This window comes from Anneissia japonica, unplaced genomic scaffold (genome assembly GCF_011630105.1).
Source record: "Anneissia japonica isolate Jap-2015-1 unplaced genomic scaffold, ASM1163010v1 scaffold288112_len223158_cov157, whole genome shotgun sequence".
In the NCBI taxonomy this organism is placed as follows: domain Eukaryota; kingdom Metazoa; phylum Echinodermata; class Crinoidea; order Comatulida; family Comatulidae; genus Anneissia; species Anneissia japonica.
In genome coordinates this window covers 215,487-231,502 of record NW_022745085.1, presented here as the reverse complement: position 1 = coordinate 231,502, position 16,016 = coordinate 215,487, and the positions used below count along the sequence as shown (strand labels likewise).

The 16,016-nt window shown below is 35.3% G+C and overlaps 1 protein-coding gene across 1 annotated transcript; it reads left to right on the top strand.

Moving 5' to 3' along the window:
- Positions 1-4,646: 4,646 nt before the first annotated feature.
- Positions 4,647-14,949, top strand: LOC117119916 (cAMP-regulated D2 protein-like). The gene is made up of 4 exons (XM_033264895.1): positions 4,647-4,931; positions 9,184-9,373; positions 10,842-10,963; positions 12,137-14,949. Exons 1-4 carry the CDS (start codon positions 4,647-4,649, stop codon positions 13,154-13,156), a joined length of 1,617 nt encoding a protein of 538 aa, XP_033120786.1. The 3' UTR covers positions 13,157-14,949.
- Positions 14,950-16,016: the final 1,067 nt, after the last annotated feature.

Genomic DNA, 16,016 nt, shown 5'->3' with positions numbered 1-16,016 from the left:
CCCCCCCCCCAAACACTGCTTACCGTATCCGCCGCTGTCGCCTACAATGGTTAGACATTGAATCATATCAGCGTCCCCAGTTAATGTTTAATTCTCCATTAGTCTCCTCCTGGCTATGTCACTATATTCACAAATAGATTAACCATCCAAGGAATACATGAGAGCACTTTATTTACATGTATATTAAATAACCTAAGAAACAAAATTATCCTCCTCCTTATAATTCCGGGTATTTTCGAGTCTAGGTTTCAGGTCCAAGCAGAATAAGGATCATTCATGGAAGTGAATATTATAGTCTAGAGAGGTTTGGTATTTATTTTATTAAGTACAAGACACGCATTATTTATGTAAATTTCAACATTTTAAATAAACTGATCATTTATATTGTATAAACTCACTAAATCCATTCTCAAAAAAAAAAAAAAAAAAAAAAAAAAAAAAAAAAAAGAAAAAAAAAAAAAAAAAAAAAAAAAAACCCAAAATGAAAGTGACGTCCGGGGGTCCTCCTAGGGAAAATTTTGATTCCTAGATGGCCGGAAATGAGCTTTCCCGACTTATTCTGAGGAGTGTTTTAATGACCTTTAAGTACTTCAAATTTGAGGTTTTCCCCCTCTTGACAAAAGGTCAGGTAGTTTTGTCTCATTCTTTAGGAATATCATAGAGGTAAAAATCGAAGGCAGGCAATATATTATTATATTCCAACAACATTGAGTAGTTAGATATGTAGTCTTTCTTCCATGGATCGATGAACCGATAGGCCTGAAGAACTCACTTTCGTACATGAATTGTTACAACGGCGAACCAAAAACAGTGTGTATAATTTATTTAATTGAAAACTAGTTGGGCTCAGCCTAGTTTGTCAGATCTTTCAACCTATGCCTAGGTGGTTAGCATGCTTTTTGTAAGCCAGGACCCTAAGTTGTATTTTGTTACCTTTCTTCACGGGGGTGGGGGGGGTTCGTCCAACCCCTTGAACCCCTCTGGATCATCCGCCACTGCAATAATGTTGTTTGTTCTCTCTATTATAGCTGTAGTGGTTATTGATAAGGGGACACCTTTTTGGTTCAGAATGTGTCCCCTTAGTAGGGGTTGGCAATAGTGTTTCTTTTTTCTGGATTTAATTGGCTGAATTGAATTACTTTTATCAGGCATGCAAAATACAAACTGAACAACAATTTAAAGGAAACATAAAAGCAGAAAAGTATTGTTACCAAATCGTTATTTTAACACCAAACTGTACGTTACCGATTCATCATTTTTAAGCTATGGGGTGTATTCTTGATTTATAAAAATTATCTTGCAGTTGAAATGTTGGTGGGGGACATTTGTTAGTATTGAGTTGTTAAGCAAAAGTCATAGAATTATTTACCGAATATAGGCCTATGTCTCTAGAATAATGTCGGTTGTATCGTTTGACTGGGATATGTGGTCTATTTTGTTTGTATTTTCACAGAAATATGTGTTTTGATTTTATCATATTTTGTATTTTTCAATTATATTTTGATTTTTTTATGTTGAGTATCTCCACATACTTATATGGGGAGCAACACTGCGTCGATGGGAAAATGAGTATACGGATTCTTCTAGGAATTCCGTAGATTTTTTAATTTTATGGTAAAATCTGACACTACGCCTTGAGCACCATTGGTTGAGATGTGCGCATTATAAATCGTTATTATTATCATTATTATTATTATTATTATTATTATTATTATTATTATTATTATTATTATTATTATTATTATTATTATTATTAATATTATTATTTATGTTTACCAGACAATTACATTTTGTTTATAATCTAGATACGACCGGAATGCCATTTAAAACAAAAAAAATCATGATACAAACATGAGTCATGACCGATGGGTTTCCGACCGTAGCTCTAAATCACTTTAAAATGAGCTACAAAGGGCGGAACACATTTTTTATATTATTGGTTCATAAATTTACTTATATTCAATGAAAAAGGGCAAATCTGGTGTCTAAGTAGGTCTATATGTTATTGGAGTCACTTAATTGAATGGAAAATGTTTCATAATTTGAATTCAAGATGACTGCCGTAAAAATTGTAAAAAGTTCAAATACTTCAGTATAATTTCACATCTCATCTATGAAAAATGATAAATTTTGTTCTAATCATATGTTTTTTGGACTCTCTGAGTCCAATAAACATAATTTCAAAAAGATGGCCGCCATAGAAACGTTCGAAAATCAAATATTTTGTTTTTATAATTGTCTTTTATTTGATAGGCCCCTATAATATATTGAATTGATATAATATAATATATATATAATATATATAATATGTATATACATATATATAATATATAGTAAAAGCTGTCGAAAATAAAATATATCATAAAACCTTTGTCTTAAAAACTTTCTATTTTTTTCACTGTTTCCAAGGAGATATTACTGATGTAATATCTCCTTTTGTTCGATTGTTGTTTATCAGACCTTAGTTATATAAACATTATTGCTTTTCAAAAGACTACAATGCTTATTATGTCTTAATCAATTGTTTTTCATGTATCTCATGAAAGTGTCACAAGATGTGTGTGGTACGAATCTAAATACAGGAAATAATAAAATGTCTAATCAAAACTATTGTCTTTGATCTCGATTTCTATTTCTTATCCGCTCTGGTTTACCATTGAGCACTCTGCTGATTATATTTGTGATTCGTTCTATAGTTCCTTTTTGCTTATAATAATAATGGTAATTTATATAGCGCCTTTTCCTCGCAGTTAAAAAGCGCTTGTATTTTACAAAAATGAATCTTAAATCTGCTTTAAAAATACAAGCTATTTATAACTATTTTATTTTGATTAAAAATATCGGTACATTTAAATAGCAAAACAATATGCAAAATATGTTCAGGTGCAGTCCCGGACCTCTACCCAGATTACCGGGCAAAGGAACGGGAAGCACATTGCCCTGTCACAGACGACCGGGTGGACAGACGGTGACCGAGATGGTGGCTCACAGAAGATAATGCAGACCATTAGTTAGAAGACATTAATACAAAGCCAATCATTGAAATAAGTTAAAAAGATTCGTTTTAAGAGTACGTTTAAATGTACAGTGTCTAAAGATGTGCAACACTTTGCAGTCTCAGGCAATTGATTCCACAACGTAGCTGCAACGACTGGAAACGATGTATCACCAATTCGCTTCTTGCAAACTGAATTGCACAGATGATGAAGAGCGCGTCGTGCGCGCACTTGCGACGACCAAGCAGTCAGTGATTTATTGTGGACACATGTTATGTAGTGACTTAAAGACCATCAGTAATAATTGAATGATATCCTCATGCGTACAGGCAACCAGTGTAGTTGAAAACGAAGTGGAGATGTATGTGCAGGTGGTCGGACCATGAATATAAGACTGGAGGCAGAGTTCTGCAATTTCTGTAGTCATGGTATGCAGTAGTTATGAAGACGGGATAAGATGAGAGTTCGCCAGCATTATACATACATATACATACATTACATATAGGCCTATATATATATATCATCAAAGAAAGAAAGGTATATATATATACCTCTCTTTCTTTGATGATTTATATATAGGCCTATATATATATATACATATATATATATATACATATATATATATACATATATATATATATATATATATGTACATATATACATGGAAACGATTACCACGTCATGGTCATGCCATGTAACAAATTATCGGGAGAAAACCAATATTTCGTCAGATATGCTTATGTTTTTATCAAGGTAAGCCACAAGTTGATGTGCAGTACCATCCAAAACTTCGAGGTCGAGGGTTATTTGCATTGCTTCTCTCCTCCAGAAGTAGTATTATGTGGGTACCTGGTAGGGTTTTAGAATGCGCTGATTAAATTTTGCAACGATAGAGCTAGGCAGTGGCGGATTCAAGGGGAAGTAGATCCCTCCCCCAAATTGTGAAAATAAAAAAATAATCAAGATATAAAGAGATTTATATTTAAATTTCCGGTCATCTAGAGGTGCCACAATCACAACTTGTCTTACCTCAGCCCCATCATGATGGTATAGATTCTCCATCTGTGAAAGTACCACCCTGGGCCCCTCTACTTTTTAATTCCTGGATCCGCCACTGCTGAGTATATGTTCTGTATACGTGTTTAATACAATGACCGGGGTAATAATAATTTGGAGCCTTAGAGCATGATGAGTTATTATTATTATTATTATTATTATTATTATTATTATTATTATTACCATTCTCATCATCATCATCATCATCGTCGTCGTCGTCGTCATCGTCGTCGTCATCATCATCATCATCATCATCATCATCATCATCATCATCATCATCATCATCCTCTTCCTCCTCATCATCATCATCATCATCATTATTATTGTTATTGTTATTATTATTAATATTATTATTATTATTATTATTATTATTATTATTATTATTATTAATCGTATTAAGCGTATCTCCAACTTCAAAAGTGATAATTATCCGTCGATAGAGAAAGTGTTGATCAATCTCTTCCGGCTTATTCAAAACTTCAATCCTACGATTCTGAGCACGCAATTTCCTATCCAAGGTCAAAAGACTTTATTACTCTACTAACTGATGTTAAGACTACTTGGCGTAATCTACGGAATCAACCCTTTGTCGTCATGCAAACTCTACTACTACGAGTGTGGGCATTGGCTTTTCACCTTACAATATCATGCGTGTTGGTATCTTCAAACATAGTCGTCCAAACGAACTATGGAAAAGTTGAGGGTTTTAAGACTGACAAAACTATCTTATTCTATGGTATTCCATATGCTGCTCCACCAGAGAGGTGGCGACTACCAGTAAAACCCCGATCATGGGAACCCTACACTATACACGCTGACCACCTTCCCCCCGGGTGCCCTCAAGTGTGTGACCAACCACCAAATGGCTGCCCCGATACAGTAAGTTGAACTACTTTTGTTACGATAGTTTCCACTATATTATAATCACGAATGATTCTATTATATAGGCCTACCTGCAGTTATGTATTCAGCAATGCCGTAGCCAGCTTTTGAAACAGTTGGGACAGTCCAACACAATTCTTTTAAAAATGGGTCGAGATTTCTCCTATTTTGTGTAAAATGGTTCAACTTTTAAGAAAATGGGTCTAGAATTCTCATATTTTGCGTAAAATGGGTCAATTTTTAAGAAAATGTGTCCAGATTATTCATAAAATGGGACAACTTTTAAGAAAATGGGTCCACATTATAGAATTTACGCGTAAAGTGGGTCCACCCTGAAATTGTCCCACAATGTTTAGCTACAGCATTGGTATACAGATATTATTTAAGCTACTGTCGACTAGCTTTCTCGCTCTTGAGCTCTGATGGTAAAACACAATTATTAATCTATAATACATTATCTTGTGTGCACGATAGAATTATTCTACACGATAGAAATAATATCAAACGATATAAAACAATAAAACATTCCAATCACTGAACTATCACAAAGAATGTAAAATTACGAAATGTTGAACCACATTGTCGATTGAGGGAAATCGAACAGTATCGAAAGCCACACTATCGAATTTAACAATGGTGTTTGTGTTTAAGTTGAAGTTTCAATAAAATCATGGCCAATCACTTATATTTAGATACCGGTAGCAAACCGGATAGCGATGGTTTTGAGTAGACGGGTAATACACGGTAATGGTTTAGGATACTATATATTAAATATAATATATATTATATTATTATATTAATTTAGTATTTGGATACCTAGTCTATAGTTTTATGGTATAGGCAATTTTCATTATTCGCAAAGGAAGAGTATGTGCATGGAGGAATTGGTATATGTTACTTAATCCACTAGTTCTATTGGTCTAATAATTAAGATGTTTGTCTTGGTAGCAAGAGGTGGGAGGTTCGAATCTCACCAAGAGAATTTCTTTTTTTTAGACAACCGATTAATAACTTTTTTGTTAAAGATATGAATATAAATCAATTGTTCCTTTAACTGAGCCTGAGACAACTAAATATAACTTTATACTTGTCTCAGTTTTAGTACTGTTTCAAACATTACACATTTGTTTACTTAACCCAACACTCATGATTTCCTTATATATAAATATAATCTTATTATATTAATCTCACGCATAACCTCTCTATCCCTTTCAGACAACCGATTAGTAACTTTTTTGTTGAAGAATTATTCTTACGAATATAAAATCAACTGTTGCTTAATATAGCTGTCTCAGGCTCAGATAAAGGTTATTATAGTCAGGTTTTGAGTACACTATAGGAAATAGAATCCGAAGGAGGGGTGTCTATAAAACGAAAACCGAAGACATAAAAACGAAGACCCCTATTTTTTCTCTTTTATTTTGATGATAATAAGCCACTAAATCAAAATTACGAAATTTGTTGGCCGTCTGTCTGTGAAATTTTTAAGGGTCTTTCTTCCATAGACACCCTATATGGGTGTTTACAAAACAAAGACCAATAGATCGATCATTAGGTCAATGTTCCTTCAATATCATATATAATATACGACAGTATTTCTAGCCGTATTTTCAGATTTATCTGGCCGAACGCCCTCTTGAGGCATAGCATTGTGTAATACAATGTTCCCGACGGGTATTTGGACCTGTTCAACCATGAAACCTTCGTGGTCTAGTGGTTATGACGCTCGCCTTGTCAGCGAGAGGTCGCAGGTTCGAATCCCGTCGGAGGCATTTTATTACAAAATGATTTTTCATAGGACTTTATTCGTTGAAAAGCTACAGGGTAGCCTACGGTGTTTCATCATGTCATTATTAAACAACAAAAGTATATGTACCTTTGATGATTTATATTTTTTATATATATATAATTGAATATAATATAAATAAACATTTCTTTGATGATTTATATATATATATATACATATATATATATATGTACATATATATTGTGTTTTTAAGTATACCAAGTCATTGTCATTTCACCATCTTTTCCATATATCAAATATTATATATATATATATATATATATAAAAACATATATTATATATATATATATATATATATATATATATATATATATATATATATATATATATATATATATATATATTACCTATTTTTTCACATTCAAGGATTAATCTTCTTTAACGTTTAGCATTGATTTATAGGCCTATTTTCAGCATTGCCGCAAAACGGTATAGAGTTTGTCTCTTTCATATCATTATTTATATTAAAAAAAAGCATCTCTTCGGAGATCTGACCTTTCGTCAGTTGCTGATAAGAAGAGGGCGTATAATGTTGATCTATATTATTTTCCTTGCAGCAAAGAGTAGTGCTTCAATAATACGCATGATGGGTGTGAAAGTTCAGGTGCTTTAGTCGGATCTAAATTCTTATATATAGTTGGTGGTACAGTCTCTTCATTCCGCCACCCGACAACCAAAACATACGTCGATGACACATTCATCATTTGGCAGCACAGAAAGGTGTACCTAGATAGTTCTCTAGATCAACTGAATTCTCAGCACGAAGCAATCATGTTTGCTATGGAAGAAGAACACAATCGCTCGTTAATTTTTTGATGTTTTGGTCACCAAGCAGAATACAGGGATTTTATTAATTCAGTTTATCGCAAACCAACTCACACCGACAGATATTTAAACAAACGCTCGTTTCACCATCCATCTAATAAGAAAGGAGTTTGCAACATACTCACACAGCATCAGTGACTGCGGCTCTATCCAGCAAGAATTGCAGCACGTCACAAGCAAGCCCTGAAACTGAACGGTTATCACATGAAAGATTTCAATTATATAAACGCAGAAATAGCCAAGATGATACGGAATCTAGAAAGTCTGTATGTTTACCATATTTGGGACAGCTATCACACCGTATTTAACGTATTCTACAACAAGCCGATAATGAAGTTTTTCATAGTGCACCCTACAAACTATCCAGGACTCTTCAAACACACAAGGATAAACCATCAGCACAGAGTAGCCAGGAGTTTATCGGATTCCATGCGAATACGGAAAGGTTTACATTGGTGAAACAGGACGTGATCTCCGTACCAGGATCAAGGAACACCAAGGCCATGTCAAGAGAGGGGAACAACAAAAGTCAACTATAGTCATGCACTCCCACACACAACAGCACCAGGGGCGGATCAACAGATGTCCAAAAGAGGGGCCGAAAGTTGGGCCGATCGAGACAACACTATCCAAGGGGTGCGGGGGCATGGCCCCACGAATTTTTTGTGTTCTAGACCACCCGGAAATTTGAGGCGTTCTGGGCATTCATTTTTTTCTTTTTCTTTCTTTTTTTCAGAGAAGCTGAAATTCACAAACACAAACAGAGACAAGATATCGGTTTTGTCTTCAGCGATATTTTGTTGTCCATGTTTAATCTGACCTAAACCAATGCAAAACTTTTCCCCGCTTTCTTTTCACCAAGCTAGAACAACGCCACTGTGGCTTCCTAGCCACGCCCCACCCTTTTACACAGATTGTGAATTTTGGCTTTTGTATTGCTTTTTCATACGTAGTCTTAGCTATTGTTTAGTTTTCAACCAATCAGCAGCAAGTCTCACTACCACAAACATATTATAAGTAAGCCTATTTCCCTGTTTGGAATTTCTGCAGATATTATTCTCCTGAAGACGATAGAAGCAATTCAATCGAAACGATATTCTCAACCAACAACAGTTCTTTTCAGAACTATATACGTGGTGTACGGTACCGCAAGCATTAATAAACACAATAAACAAAAGAAAAGTGCTCAACACGAGTTGTTAACAACCCCCGGATACAACCAGGATATATTAAAAACACAGAAATGTGGTGAAACAATGATAATGATAATGATAACGATGATGGTGATGATGATAATGATGATGATGATGATGATGATGATGAAGATAATGATAATGATGGTAATTAAGCATGGCATTAAGCGCTATATAAATATAACATATTATTATTATTATTATTATTATTATTATTATTATTATTATTATTATTATTATTATTATTATTAATAACCAATAACTGATGTAACGATAACTATAACTATAACGGTAAAGGCACGACAACGGTAACAACAATAATCAGGTGTATAGATCTGGTCCTTCCTATTGTGCAAACTCGTCAATTACACTTGTCATACCGTGGTTTTATCTATTCATTTAAATAAATTCATTTGTATTGCAGTTCAGTGAAGACTGTCTTTATTTGAATATCTTCACACCTGTAAACGCAAATCCGACTTCAGGGTTTCCCGTCATGGTGTTCATCCACGGCGGAAGCTTTGTTGATGGTGGAATTGGTGCTAGAATATATGACGGCAGGTTTATATCGAATATGACAGAAACGGTTGTAGTGACCATTAGCTATAGACTAGGTGAGTTTTGTTGGTAAAATGATATAAATCTTAATTATAATATGCACATGAATATTAAATCTAGTCTATACCAAATTGATCGTAGGTAGTAGAGTGTTATTTTGTCTCAATAAAACATTGCACTAGAAAACAAGTCTTTCACCCCCTCATCTTCAGAAAATGCCCCGGTACGCTGGGGACGTTTTGATTTTAATAAACTATCAATCTTCCCTGTATATCTGTATATTTATTTAACTTAAATCTAGTTGTTTTTTATTTTTATAATTTTATATAAATATGCTAACAAAATCACTGATTATGCAAAAGGTTAAAAGTAGTAATCGTTTTAATAGTAAATTTCTTTGCATAAATTGTTTAAATCCATCAACATGTCAAATAATATCCACTACTAGAAAAACAGACACTCTGTAAATTATGAATAGGTTCATAAGATGGAGTGGTAGGCCTATTCCTTTCACAAAATATTAATATATTACTGTATAATTGTTTAAAGTCAGGCTCCGGAGAAAAAAAAATTGATATGTTGTAGAACTGATTTTTCTAAGACAGAAAAAAGTAGTTTGATCAAAAACTGAGCAACGGTGTCTGACTTTAATCAATTTGAAATTTAATCGTAACCATATATTACTGTATTATTTTACGTGCAATAGGTAACAGATCGCTCCAGAGTGGTTTTTTTTTTTACCACTAGTTCCCGGGTATTTAACCTTTTTATGTTGGGGCCAGTTCCAATATGTTGAGACAAGAGGCGGGTCGACATAAATTGTGTACAGTACTTCCATTTTTTTCTATGTCAGCCCCACACATTTTCTTCTATAGCGGTGGATTCGAAATAGAAGGGACCAGTGAAGAACTTTCACAGATAGGGTGAAACTACCACCTCAGCCCCACCATGGTTGGGGCTGCCTCAGCCCCACCATGGTTGGGGCTGCCTCAGCCCCACCATGGTTGGGGCTGAGGCAAGAAAATTTATGATTATGGCACCTCTAGATGGTAGGAAATGGCACTCTTAGACACTAGATACGGTGAGCTACACTCAGAAAAAGCCACACTCTTGAAAACAATGCTAGAGTAGGGGTGCCTAGGAGGTGTTTCTATAAACAGAAAATCTTTTTCTAAAAATCGGCGGGAAAATTATTTATTTTTAGCAGTGTTGCGCGGGCCAGATCAAAACCTTTAGCGGGCCGGACTTGGCCCTCGGGGCGGGCGTTGAATACCGGGGCACTAATCACTTCCACATTGAAATATGTACTACTGTCCTTTTACAATACCGTATACTGTAGTGCACAAATACGATATTTAGAATATGATTTGTACAAAATTTAATATGAATGTCACCTGATCATTGTATTTACGTCATTTTCAATCTGCTAATTGCTTTCATTTTTTATGTTAAAGATGCATCTTGAACTAGAGTTGAATACAGTATTATCATTTGTCAAATAGCAAACATAGTATTTTTTCACAGGAGCATTGGGGTTTGCTGTGTTTGGAAATGGTATAGACGGTAACTTCGGTTTTATGGACCAGCAATTTGCCCTGCAGTTTATTCAGGAAAACATCGGAAATTTTGGTGGCGACCCTGACAAGGTGCGTGCATTTAACAACTGCTTCCATGATCTGAAACCTGTCTGCACAGTTCATGTGTTAGGCTATTTACTCCTTATTGCATTGGCTGGGGCGGATGCAGGATTTTGAAGTAGGGTTTGCGTGAGAGTCCACACCACCTCAACCCCACCATGGTTGGGACTGACGGATGAAAACATTTTGAGAATAAGGACCAGGTGTCCGAAAAATTGCACTTTCATACATTAAAAATCTACCAATACCGATAATTTACAACAAGACAATACAACAATTATTTTTCTTAATACAATTTAGGGGGTGCGATTGCACCGTCTGCACCCCCTCCCCAGATTGGTGTGGGTAAAATAGGGCTATGAGCGAAAAAAAAACAATCATCGGATGTATTGATATGGGCATGGAAACAGTAGTGCCGCCAGTGTGGCCCAGGGGTCACAGCTCCCCTCCCTATCCGCCTGGGAAAAGAATACAATTAGTCGGAGAGAAGCACATTATATGTATTTTTTTTTTACAGAATGCGACTCTAATACTGTTTATAAAGTCACCACTGAATTTTTAGGTTCAATTCAATTTATTCATCATAGAAATGTTAAAATAGCGATAGAATATATAATATAATAAAAAGATGAAATGGACAACCATAAAAAGCTCAAAGAGCTTGTACAAACGTGGTGTCCAATGGAAGGATAAATAGTATTTAAAAAAAGTCGACCACAATTTAGTATAGCACCATGGTAGGAGAACTATTGTTTTGTTGAGAGTATCTCGCCATTTCGACTGAATTGCGTCAATCGGCATCAGAAGAATAATATCTTAAGGTATCCTTAGTAATGCCCTGATGACGATTGAAGCATGGAGGTATAAAATTGTATACCTCTATGATTGAAGCAGCCCAATCGAAGCGCCAAGACATTCTCAACAAAACAATAGTTCTTTCCAGAACTATGTACGTGGTGTACCACGAGCATAGCACTAGGCAAACATTGTGTTGAAAATTGTTTTTAACATTGTTCCTGTTGAATTATTGATCTATAATCAAATTGTGATAATTAGTATTTTATTTTTATTTTTATTTGTTTAGGACACTGTAGAATAATTCTTGAAATATATCAGTTTTGTGTGTGTTCCATATTATGATACTATGCCATTTGACACTATTCATATTAATTTTCATCTTAGGTGACGTTGTTTGGCCAGAGTGCTGGTGCTCAATCTGTCAGCCTTCATCTGGTCTCCAATTCAAGTAGCCACCTCTTCCATCGTGCCATCGTCCAGAGTAATCCATTCACTCTTCCTTTTAGAAAGCACACAAGTGCTTTGTATTTAAGTGATTACTTAGCTGCATATCTAGGGTGTCCTCTCAGAGATGTTGCCTGTATGCGGCGTTGTACTGCAGACGACATCGTCCAAGCACAGAAGAAAGCGGCGCTCAAAATACTCCTTGACCTGTCTAATCCGCTACAATTGTTTGAAGCATGGGGACCAACAGTTGGTGGAGATCTGATTCCCAAGTCTCCCATGGATGCAGTGCGACTAGGTATTTTCCAACAAAAGCCGCTAATTGTAGGCTCTCTCACCGAAGAGGGCAGGTTATTTGTCTATAAGGCCTTTACAAGTAGGGTTTCAGTTTTGAAAAGTGTGGAGGTGTTCCTTGCTTTATTTCGTCAGGATACATATAGAGTTCTACTTCGATACGTCCCCTACCCAGGGGCTGATAATCGTAATTTACTCGCGCGATTGTTAACTGACTACGCATTTACGTGTTCTACGAGGAACATTACCAGAGAAATGGTAAAGCAAAGTGTGCCTGTCTTATATTCGTACATTTTTGATCACGCTTTTTCTTTTAAAGATGCATGGGGTAAATTTTCATTCTGCCGAGGTCACGTCTGCCACTCTTCTGATTTACCTTTTGTTTTCCACGATGCTACACTTGCCGGTTATAAATACACCAATTATGAGTTAAATCTCGCAGATGATATGGTTAAGTACTGGGCAAACTTTGCTCATTCTGGCGATCCAAACCAACAGTTGTCGAATAAACGTGATTATCTGACAAAATGGCTACCCTATACATCGGCAGATAAATGGGCATATATGCACTTTAAAACACCATGGAGTAAAGTTGAAACAGATTTCCAAGAGAGCATCTGTGATTTCTGGGATCAAATAGGTTATGAACCGATACGTTTGTGTTAATAGTGGTTGTACCAAAAATCCGGTAACGGTATGCGGTGAACCCACATTTAATCAGAAGTTGACTGTCGACAACGAGAAGTATTGATGTGAATACCTAGAACTTATTTGGCTTATAGTCAATTATAGGCACCCGAAGCGCCCTCGAATAACAGATTCGGAACGCAGTGCTTATGTTGATTACGTAGAAAAAAAACACCTGTATTTCTCGTTTGAGACGCGACTTAGAGCTGCAATGCGCAGTGTTGTGAAATTGTTTATTTCTGAAGATTCCCTATTAAATTTACACAGCCAAACATTGTAATTATTATCATCAAGCCAAAATGAAAATAAATAACAATTGTGGTGACGTCACTTTGATGATGTTAGCATTCACATTGAGACACACCTCATTCATGATACTACGTCATGTTTTGTATAGTATTTTCTTTTAAGGTGAGTTGTGCTTACTACTGTATAATTTGAACGTGTTCACATCTTATCCAAGTGTATTGTCCGTGACCAAAATTCTACAATATATTGAAATATATTCCACCTCTCCATGTCACCAGTGGCGTATCTATGGGATGCGCGAGGGGGGGGGGGGACCGTCCCCCACCCCTAATCGTTAAAAATCACTTAAAATCACCTTATTTTGCGAATTAGCGCCCCTCAACTGATCATTGAGCACCCACTTCACCTTCGCGCCTCCCCCCACTATCAGCACCCCCATTTCAAGACTTCTAGATACGCCATTGCATATCACACCTATTAAACTCTAATGTTACGCACCCTCATTCAGCACAACATATCAGGAGGTGGCTCTTCCTGGTATTAACGGTATTACCATACGTCTCGTCTCGTAACAACCAACTCCATTATGTCTATCCCATCTTTTCCCACTCCCGCCTAAAATGTGCCATGCTCTTTAATGCATCATCACACATCTTCCTCCCTCCCTCTAGTTCCGTTGCCTTTTGATCAAAAGAATAAAACGTTATTACATGTGGTCACTGTTGGAAAACCGGCTCATTTGCATCTTTTTGCATAGGGATTACATAACCTTGAGATACTGCAGTGTATTGTGCACAAACCGATGCATTCAATGCGACAACATCCTACCAGAGATACCCATTTATACTCTTGATTAGTGACAGACAAGCAGACGTATAGTTATTTTTTTTAAGAAAGCAGGAGATTCGAACCACAACCTGTCTGAGAGACACTGTGCCACTTCCACGTTCTACATCCTGACTGCATGTGATAGTTTTTTTTTAAATTATTATTAATGATTGCTCACCTGGGATGTCTAGTATTGTGGAATATCATCTATAGATGCAAATGATATCTTAAACTCACCAAATCATCTAATATCTTAGAGAAATAACGTCTGCCTTTCATGTAGTGTAACATATTTGGAAGTCAATCTTGCAGGTGTAATAGAGTAGGGTTTACCTTTAGGTTTAGTTTACGTTTAAAAGACACCAACCTATATACACATAATTCTTCAAGCGAACAAAATACTGATCAATCGTGTCTCAGATGATGAAACTGCATTTTATTTATTTGATCACATAGATTAAGTTGTAGGCCTATTTTAAAATAATGAAAGTATTGATGATTATTATGAACCATATAGTTTTATGTAATTGTGATATTGTATATTGATGAAAGCAATATTTTGGGTTAGAAGATTGTGTATCAGGTTGTGATTATTACTTATCTGTTAGTAAATTGTACATTTATTGTGGTATATAAGTTGACATTTTACTTTTAACTGAAAGTAATTAACGAATTATTAATTAATTAAAGTTATGTAAGTATATAATTTAATGAATTTTGTTCATCGATGTCTTTTTAATTGCCTGTCATTACAGTACATCGATAGGATGCAATGCGTTATGGTAGCCTATGGCCTTTGGTTCTTAATAGGCGGCCCGTGTAGCCATTAAATATAGCCCTTGTGAAAAGAAATTAAGAGCAAATTGTCAAAAGAAGAGAAGCTTGTTCTATTTAATGTATTCGGTCATGAATTTTTTAAAGTTTCTATAAATAATTTTAAACAATTATATAAAATAAAAAAAAGTGTGTTTTGTATTAGTTTCACACTTATTCAAAGACAAATTTCTGTACTTTGAGGAGAGTGGTATTTGTCTTTGTTAACAAAATGTCTTTAATTGTAATTGTTGATTTTGAATAAATTTAATATTATTAAAAAATGTGAAAATAAAATATATAAAAAAAAAACTACCCCCACACCCCCGCCCATGGGCCATGTCCACTAACGACATTTACGGAACGATCACGTGTGTGTGTGTGTGTGTACTCAAGCAATTAAATGTCTTTACAACTGATAAAAAAAAATGTCAACAACTATCAACAAAGGTCAAAGATTAATAATAGTCCGGCAGCTTAGCAGATGGATGTGGACGTTCCGGACAAAAGCACCAATTTTTTTTTACATGCTCCTTATGGTCATAGCATTCAATTTTTGGTAGGAACCACCTCATCCGAGGTCATTATGGTGGCCATCTTGGATTTCAAAATGGCCGCCTAATAAAACCTATGTTTATCTATATCTCCGCTTCTAAACCACTTGGAATTATAATTCTAATGTCTGAAACTATTTTTATATGGTCAAGGAATACAATCATACCATTTTTGACCTGGTCAGATTGCCACAAATAGGTCATTTAAGGTCATTTATGGTCATTCAAGGTCAAATATTGTATGGGATCTTAAAAATTACATAATTGTCATATTTTACATTAGAACCATACCCAGACTCTCAGAATTCAAAATCTTTACAATGAACTACAATATTTCATTCAAGGTCATTCTGGCAGCCATCTTAAATTTCAAAATGGCTGCCACGCAAAACCTA